This window comes from Pseudophryne corroboree, chromosome 7, assembly GCF_028390025.1.
Source record: "Pseudophryne corroboree isolate aPseCor3 chromosome 7, aPseCor3.hap2, whole genome shotgun sequence".
In the NCBI taxonomy this organism is placed as follows: Eukaryota; Metazoa; Chordata; class Amphibia; order Anura; family Myobatrachidae; genus Pseudophryne; species Pseudophryne corroboree.
This window is the reverse complement of record NC_086450.1, coordinates 63,906,054-63,915,917: the sequence shown is the minus strand read 5'-3', so window position 1 is coordinate 63,915,917 and position 9,864 is coordinate 63,906,054. Positions and strand designations below refer to the sequence as shown.

At 48.3% G+C, this 9,864-nt stretch overlaps 1 protein-coding gene across 1 annotated transcript in view; it reads right to left on the bottom strand.

Annotated features, from left to right (window-relative positions):
• Nucleotides 1-3,566: 3,566 nt before the first annotated feature.
• The window catches only part of TRPM8 (transient receptor potential cation channel subfamily M member 8), a 227,990-nt gene continuing 221,692 nt past the window's right edge, over nucleotides 3,567-9,864 (bottom strand). The window contains exon 25 of the mRNA XM_063933237.1: nucleotides 3,567-3,647. Within this exon, the coding sequence (XP_063789307.1) occupies nucleotides 3,594-3,647 (54 nt within the window). The 3' untranslated portion in view covers nucleotides 3,567-3,593. The remainder of the gene's footprint in view (nucleotides 3,648-9,864) is intronic.

Sequence of the window (9,864 nt, the reverse complement as noted above, 5' to 3'; positions counted from 1 at the left end):
CTTGACACCTGTTGTCCGCATTTGTGTTGAAATAATTCCACACCGAAGAGGTGATTTTTTTTTGTATTTTGACCAGGCATGTCAATGGCCATATTCGTCCCACGGACAACAGGTGTCTCCCCAAGTGCCTGACTTAAACAAACCACCTCACCATCAGAATCCTCCTTGTCAATTTCCTCCCCAGCGCCAGCAACACCCATATCCTCATCCTGGTGTACTTCAACAGTGACATCTTCAATTTGACTATCAGGAATAGGACTGCGGGTGCTCCTTCCAGCACTTGCAGGGGGCGTGCAAATGGTGGAAGGCGCAAGCTCTTCCCGTCCAGTGTTGGGAAGGTCAGGCATCGCAACCGACACAATTGGACTCTCCTTGGGGATTTGTGATTAGAAGAACGCACAGTTCTTTGCTGTGCTTTTGCCAGCTTAAGTCTTTTCATTTTTCTAGCGAGAGGATGAGTGCTTCCATCCTCATGTGAATCTGAACCACTAGCCATGAACATAGGCCAGGGCCTCAGCCGTTTCTTGCCACTCCGTGTCGTAAATGGCATATTGGCAAGTTTACGCCTCTCATCAGACGCTTTCAATTTTGATTTTTGGGTCATTTTACTGAACTTTTGTTTTTGGGATTTTACATGCTCTCTACTATGACACTGGGCATCGGCCTTGGCAGACGACGTTGATGGCATTTCATCGTCTCGGCCATGACTAGTGGCAGCAGCTTCAGCACGAGGTGGAAGTGGATCTTGATCTTTCCCTATTTTAACCTCCACATTTTTGTTCTCCATTTTTTAATGTGTGGAATTATATGCCAGTATCAATAGCAATGGCCTACTACTATATATACTGCGCACAACTGAAATGCACCACAGGTATGGATGGATAGTATACTTGACGACACAGAGGTAGGTAGAGCAGTGGCCTTCCGTACCGTACTGCTATATATACTGGTGGTCACTGTCAGCAAAACTCTGCACTGTACTCCTCCTATATAATATACTGGTGGTCCCCAGTGCCCACAATAAAGCAGTGTGAGCACAGATATATGCAGAAAACTGAGCACAGATATGGAGTGTTTTTCAGGCAGACAACGTATACTGGTGGTCACTGGTCAGCAAAACTGGTCAGCACAGGCACCCCCTAATGTCTGTAACCCCCTCACACACACCTGCTGCTGCAGTATCAGCGATCGCCGAGTGTGCTCATTTCTGTCCTCCCGCCCATTGCGCCCGCCACCCCCACCGCTCAGTCTGGCTGTCATTCATTTGTATGGTGCAGTATCACTGACGTAATCCTACTCCCAGTTCCTCTAACCTGTGGGATGTGTCGTGATGATGTCATGTCGCGTGCATGCCCGCTTATGCTCCCACCCACGCTCTCTCTCTCTCTCCTCATTATGTGCCAACGCCATAGAATACAGCGTTCCTCTTGGAGGAGGACAAGTTAAAATTTAATATCAATATATATTTCGAGAGATTAGGATATAATCTATGGTAATAAAATATACAAATTGAACATATATTAAACAGATTTTATATATCTATGTATCTATATATATATATATATATATATATATAATATCTGTGCATCAATTCTCTATATTATTTAGTTTGCATTGAGTGCCAATATGTGGTGGTAACACGCCTCATAGGTGGTGCTAGACACGCCCATTATGTGGTGTTAGACATGCCCAATAGGCGGTGCTAAACACTCCCTTCTATTTGTGCACCCCCTAATAAAATGTCCTGCGCACGCCTATGCTGGTGGTCACTGGTCAGCAAAACTCTGCACTGTACTCCTCCTATATAATACAGCTGCTCCCCAGTCCCCACAATTAAGCAGTGTGAGCACAGATATATGCAGCACACTGAGCACAGATATGGAGTGTTTTTCAGGCAGACAACGTATACTGGTGGTCACTGGTCAGCAAAACTCTGCACTGTACTCCTCCTATATAATACAGCTGCTCCCCAGTCCCCACAATTAAGCAGTGTGAGCACAGATATATGCAGCACACTGAGCACAGATATGGAGTGTTTTTCAGGCAGACAACGTATACTGGTGGTCATAGGCATGCGCAGGGGGGGTGCCTGGTGCGCACAGGCACCCCCTAATGTCTGTAACCCCCTCACACACACCTGCTGCTGCAGTATCAGCGATCGCCGAGTGTGCTCATTTCTGTCCTCCCGCCCATTGCGCCCGCCACCCCCACCGCTCAGTCTGGCTGTCATTCATTTGTATGGTGCAGTATCACTGACGTAATCCTACTCCCAGTTCCTCTAACCTGTGGGATGTGTCGTGATGATGTCATGTCGCGTGCATGCCCACTTATGCTCCCACCCACGCTCTCTCTCTCTTCATTATGTGCCAACGCCATAGAATACAGCGTTCCTCTTGGAGGAGGACAAGTTAAAATTCAATATCAATATATATTTTTCGAGAGATTAGGATATAATCTATGGTAATAAAATATACAAATTGAACATATATTAAACAGATTTTATATATCTATGTATCTATATATATATATATATATATATATATATAATATCTGTGCATCAATTCTCTATATTATTTAGTTTGCATTGAGTGCCAATATGTGGTGGTAACACGCCTCATAGGTGGTGCTAGACACGCCCATTATGTGGTGTTAGACATGCCCAATAGGCGGTGCTAAACACTCCCTTCTATTTGTGCACCCCCTAATAAAATGTCCTGCGCACGCCTATGCTGGTGGTCACTGGTCAGCAAAACTCTGCACTGTACTCCTATATAATACAGCTGCTCCCCAGTCCCCACAATTAAGCAGTGTGAGCACAGATATATGCAGCACACTGAGCACAGATATGGAGTGTTTTTCAGGCAGACAACGTATACTGGTGGTCACTGGTCAGCAAAACTCTGCACTGTACTCCTCCTATATATATTACAGCTGCTTCCCAGTCCCCACAATTAAGCAGTGTGAGCACAGATATATGCAGCACACTGAGCACAGATATGGAGTGTTTTTCAGGCAGTCAACGTATACTGGTGGTCACTGGTCAGCAAAACTCTGCACTGTACTCCTATATAATACAGCTGCTCCCCAGTCCCCACAATTAAGCAGTGTGAGCACAGATATATGCAGCACACTGAGCACAGATATGGAGTGTTTTTCAGGCAGACAACATATACTGGTGGTCACTGGTCAGCAAAACTCTGCACTGTACTCCTCCTATATAATACAGCTGCTCCCCAGTCCCCACAATTAAGCAATAAGCAGCACAAATATTATTAATAAACGGAGAGGACGCCAGCCACGTCCTCTCCCTAACATTTCCAATGCACGAGTGAAAATGGCGGCGACGCTCGGCTGCTTATATAGAATCCGAATCTCGCGAGAATCCGACAGCGGGATGATGACGTTCGGGCGCGCTCGGATTAACCAAGCCATAAGGGAGAATCCGAGTATGCCTCGGACCCGTGTAAAATGGGTGAAGTTCGGGGGGGTTCGGTTTCCGAGGAACCGAACCCGCTCATCACTAATGCAAACACATTCATTTTTAACTTAGTGGGTAAGTCACTTACCATATTGCTTTCCCTGAGCAAAGGATGTCACTTTATTATTTTGCCACTAATATCTTTCACTAATACTTTCAAGTCGTTTAACTGTGGAGAAAAAACGAGATTTATGGTAAGAATTTACTGTGGTTAAATCTCTGTCTGCGAGGTACACTGGGTTACACAGGGAATAACATTGGGGTGTAGAGTAGGATCTTGATCCGAGGCACCAACAGGCTAAAAGCTTTAACTGTTCCCAGAATGCATACTGCCGCCTCCTCTATAACCCCGCCTCCGTGCACAGGAGCTCAGTTTTGTTAACTAGTCCAATGCAGTAGCAGGTAAAAGAGACGACAACCGTTAGTAGCCACATACACCACATTCTCACGACAGGAGAAGGTGTCAGCGGCTAATGCCATACAAACCCAAAGTAGCTAAGTGCGTCAGGGTGGGCGCCCTGTGAAACCCAGTGTACCTTGCAGAAAGAGATTTAACAAAGGTAAGTTCTTACCATGAATCTTGTTTTCTGCAGCGGGGTACACAGGGTTCCACAGGGAATAACATTGGGGACGTCCTAAAGCAGTTCCTCATGGGAGGGGACACACTGTAGCGGGCACAAGAACCCGGCGTCCAAAGAAAGCATCCTGGAAGGCGGATGTATCAAAGGCATAGAACCTTATGAACATGTTCACTGAGGACCACGTAGCCGCCTTGCACAATTGTTCAAGGGTCGAACCACAGCGGGCCGCCCAAGAAGGTCCAACCGACCAAGTAGAATGGGCCTTGATAGTCGCAGGAGCTGGACGACCAGCCTGTACATAAGCATGTGCAATCACCATTCTAATCCATCTGGCCAGGGTCTGCTTGTGAGCAGGCCAGCCACGTTTGTGAAAACCAAACAGTACAAAGAGAGAATCAGACTTCCTGATTGGAGCTGTCCTCTTCACATAGATACGGAGAGCCCGTACCACATCCAAAGACCGCTCTTTGGAAGACAAGTCAGGAGAGACAAAGGCCGGAACCACAATCTCCTGATTAAGGTGGAAAGAAGATACCACCTTAGGTAGGTACCCGATATGTGTTCTAAGAACCGCCCGGTCACGGTGAAAAATCAGATATGGGGGACCTACAAAACAAGGCACCCAAATCCGACACCCATCTAGCAGAGGCAATAGCCAGTAGAAACAATACCTTAAGAGAAAGCCACTTAAGGTCAGCAGATTCAAGAGGCTCAAACGGAGACTCTTGTAATGCCTCCAAAACCACAGACAAATCCCAAGGAGCCACAGGCGGGATGTTAGGAGGTTGAATTCGTAACACACCCTGAGTGAATGTATGAACATCAGGTAGAGTTGCAATTTTTCTCTGGAACCAAACCGACAAGGCAGAAATATGAACCTTGATGGAGGCCAGACGAAGGCCCAAGTCAAGGCCCTGTTGGAGAAAAGCCAAAAGTTTAGCCGTACTAAAATTGTAAGCGTCATGATTGTTAGTGGCGCACCAAGCAAAGTAAGAATTCCAAACGCTATGATAAATCCGAGCAGAAGCCGGTTTACTGGCCTTCAACATGGTTTGAATGACCGCCTCAGAAAATCCTTTGGCCCTCAGAACCGAAGCTTCAAGAGCCATGCCGTCAAAGCCAACCAGGCCAAATCCTGATATACACAGGGGCCCTGAACGAGGAGATCTGGGCGCTGCGGAAGTAGAAGGGGACCCTCTGTAGAGAGACCCTGAAGATGGGAGAACCAATGCCGTCTGGGCCACGCTGGAGCGATCAGAAGTAGGATCCCTCCTTCTTGCTTGAACTTCCTTATTACTCTGGGCAGGAGTGGCACCGGAGGGAACACGTATGGCAGCCGAAAGTTCCATGGAATTGCCAGTGTGTCAACAAACGCTGCTTGAGGATCTCTTGACCTTGTTCCGAAGACCGGAACCTTGTGATTGTGCCGAGACGCCATCAGATCCACATCTGGTAGGCCCCACTTGTCCACTAGGAGTTGAAATACTTCTGGATGGAGGCTCCACTCTCCGGCGTGTACGTCCTGATGACTGAGGAAGTCCGCTTCCCAGTTTAGGACCCCCGGAATGAACACTGCCAATATGGCTGGCAGATGGCATTCCGCCCACTGAAGAATCCTTGATACTTCCCTCACTGCCATGCGGCTTCGAGTGCCGCCTTGATGATTTATGTATGCCACCATGGTGGCGTTGTCCGACTGTACTTGAACAGGTCTGTTCTGTATTAAATACTGGGCCAACTTCAGTGCACTGAACACTGCCCGCAGTTCCAGAATGTTTATCGGGAGGAGAGACTCCTCCCTGGTCCACCGACCCTGAAGGGAGTGTTGCTCCAACACCGCGCCCCAACCTCTCAGACTGGCATCCGTCTTCAGAAGGACCCAGTTGGAGATCCAGAAGGGATGACCCCTGCTCAAACGTTGGTCCTGTAGCCACCAACTTAGTGACAGACGGACCTCCGGAGATAAGGAGATCATGTGAGACCTGTTCCGGTGAGGCAGGCCGTCCCACTTGGCAAGAATCAGTTTCTGCAGAGGGCGGAAATGGAATTGAGCGTACTCCACCATGTCGAAAGCCGACACCATGAGACCTAGCACTTGCATTGCAGAGTGTATCGACACTTGCGGACGAGATAGGAAGCATCGAATCCTGTCCTGAAGTTTCAGGACCTTCTCCTGAGACAAGAACAACTGCTAGTTGTGAGTGTCCAACAACGCCCCCAGGTGCACCATGCTCTGAGCAGGGACCAGGGAAGATTTCTTCCAGTTGATGAGCCACCCATGGGCTTGCAGAAACTGGAGCGTCAAATCCAGATGACGTAGGAGAATTTCTAGGGAATTTGCCAGGATCAACAAGTCGTCCAGATACGGGAGGATCCTGACCCGTTGACGGCAGAGTACATCCGTCATTACCGCCATGATCTTTGTGAAGACTTGCGGAGCCGTGGTCAAACCAAAAGGTAAAGCCCGAAATTGATAATGGAGGTAGCCAACAGCAAACCTCAGATACTGCTGATGCGACATTGCAATAGGAATATGCAGGTAAGCATCCTGTATGTCCAGGGAGACCATATAATCCCCAGGTTCCAAAGCCAGAACAATAGAGCGAAGGGTTTCCATACGAAACTTGGAAACTCTCACATATTTGTTCAAGGACTTGAGATTGAGAATGGGCCGAGAGGACCCATTCGGTTTCGGGACTAGGAATAGCGGTGAATAGTACCCCTTGCCTCTCTGAGCCAGAGGCACCTGTACTACCACTCCTGTGTCCAGGAGGGACTGTACCACCGAATGAAGAGTTTTTGCCTTCACCTGATCCGAAGGGACGTCTGTCAGGCAAAATCGATGAGGGGGACGATTCTTGAAGGATACAGCGTAACCTCGAGTGATGACTTCCCGTACCCAGGCATCGGGAGTGGTCTTCAACTATTCCTGGATAAGCCCTAGAAGTCGTCCCCCCACCCTGGGATCCCCCAGAGGGAGGCCCGCCCCGTCATGCAGCAGGCTTGTCTGTTTTGGAAGCAGGCTGATGGGCAGCCCAGGCCCCTTTAGGTCTGGGCTTAGCGGTTTTGGAAGTGCGAGCCTGTTTCAGGTACGCCTGACCTTTTGCTTTACCTGAAGGACGAAAGGAGCGAAAGGAAGTACTCTTAGCCTTCGATAACGAAGGAGCAGTACTAGGTAGACACGCTGTTTTAGCAGAAGCTAAGTCAGCCACTATCTTGTTGAGGTCCTCTCCAAAAAGAATGTCTCCCTTAATAGGGAGCACCTCCAGGGTTTTCTTAGAGTCCAGATCCACAGACCAGGACCATAACCAATGAATCCAGCGAGCCAAAATGGACGTAGTAGAAGCCTTGGCCGCTAGAATACCGGCATCAGAAGCCGCCTCCTTAATGTAATGAGATGCTGTTACAATATACGAGAGACATTGTCTAGCATTATCAGAAGCGTTGGAAGGCAGCTCTGCTTACACCTCCTGAGCCAACGCTTCAATAGCCTCTGCAGCCCATGTTCCTGCAATAATGGGCCGATTCACAGCTCCTGCTAGGGTGTAAATTGCCTTTAAGCAACCCTCCACACGCTTATCCATCGGTTCTTTCAAAGAAGTGATGGTAGTTCCCAGGATTCCTGACGTATGTCAACTGAATGGTCAGAGTGAGGTAAAACTTGTTTAACAACCTTCTGACGTTTAAATCAATCCAGTTTCTTAGAGGTAGCATCAGGCTCTGGGTCGCCAGTAATTTGAAGAATTAGTCTGATAGCCTCCAATAAGTCAGATTCCCCATCAGAAGTATCTGGATCAGTGTCTATGGGGTCAGTATACACGCCATCCTCATCAGAGGAGGTGTCTGGGATGTGGGTGGATTGTGAGGAAGTAATGGCCCACTTAGAGGACCCCTTGGTCTTAGGCGGGCGAGAGTTAGATTTCTGTTTAGTCAGTGAGTGGTTCAAATGCTGTAACCGAGTCTACAGGTAATCTGCCCATGGCGGATTAACAACAGGGACAATATGCGGTTGTACCGGCACGTGAGGTCCCATAGGGGGCGTAAGTCTAGTTACCAGCGTACTTAATAACGTGGAAAAAGTAGCCCAAGGTGGGTCATTATGAACCCCCGTTGCTACGGTCCCACTGGGTGGTAGGGAACCCCCAGAACCTGAACCCTCTGCTGCTATGTTTTCCTCTAATGTGTCCACAGCATCACCACCACGCACTGTGGGATCAGCCACAGCACCGTCGCCCCTTGTAGCTGACATACCTGTAAACTCAATTCATGGGCAACCCAGTACAATATCAGCAGTCTAATGCCTTAACAAGAATTCCCTGTGCAGTGTATTAGCACAAACAGAGCATTCAAGAGGTATACAGTATGGTGACTGAAAATCACAGAGAAAAATAATCAATAAGTATATCCTGTGAAACACCTATATACGCGTCTAGTTTCCCTTCGTGGAGAGGACCTTCACTGTAATGATGTGCGGTGCGCGTTGACGTCATCGCGCACCGCACAGCAAAAGGTCCTCTCCACGAAGGGAACTAGACGCTTAGCATCAAGTTTTCCTTCGTGGAGAGGACCTTTGCTGTGCGCGATGACGTCATCGCGCACCGCACATCCTACTATAGTACAGGGGGCATAACTGACCACGCCCCCTGTATGAAGCCACGCCCCCTAATACCGCCCGGGAAGCAAGAAGCCCCGGAACCTGCCCTGCACACACACACACACACACACCGTCACATGTACAATGCAGAAATTATGACATGCAATAAAACTGCACTGGATTAGCAATACAAAGTAATACTAAGTAAGGCTATACAATCAATAGATATATCAATGCACAGTAAATACTGGATGTATATCACAGGGTACTTGTACTACATAACCCTGACTAAGGTGGTCATTCCGAGTTGTTCGCTCGTTGCCGTTTTCGCAACGGAGCGATTAGGTAGAAAATGCGCATGCACATGGTACGCAGCACGCATGCATTCAGTAATTTAACACAAAACTTTAGAGATTTGCACAAGCTCGAGCTACGTTTTTTCAACGTTCGAGTGATCGTAGTGTGATTGACAGGAAGTGGGTGTTTCTGGGCGGCAACTCTGCGTTTTCAGGGAGTGTGCTAAAAAACGCAGGCGTGCCAGGTAAAAACGCAGGAGTGGCTGGAGAAACGGGGGAGTGGCTGGCCGAACGCAGGCCCTCATTCCGAGTTGTTCGCTCGTTCTTTTTCATCGCATCGCAGTGAAAATCCGCTTAGTACGCATGCGCAAAGTTCGCACTGCGACTGCGCCAAGTAACTTTACTATGAAGAAAGTATTTTTACTCACGGCTTTTTCTTCGCTCCGGCGATCGTAATGTGATTGACAGGAAATGGGTGTTACTGGGCGGAAACACGGCGTTTCAGGGGCGTGTGGCTGAAAACTCTACCGTTTCCGGAAAAAACGCAGGAGTGGCCGGGGAAACGGTGGGAGTGCCTGGGCGAACGCTGGGTGTGTTTGTGACGTCAACCAGGAACGACAAGCACTGAACTGATCGCACAGGCAGAGTAAGTCTGGAGCTACTCTGAAACTGCTAAGTAGTTAGTAATCGCAATATTGCGAATACATCGGTCGCAATTTTAAGAAGCTAAGATACACTCCCAGTAGGCAGCGGCTTAGCGTGTGTAACTCTGCTAAATTCGCCTTGCGACCGATCAACTCGGAATGAGGGCCGCAGGTCGTGTTTGTGACGTCAAACCAGGAACTAAACGGACTGAGGTGATCGCAATCTAGGAGTAGGTCTGGAGCTACTCAGAAACTGCAAGGAATTATTTAG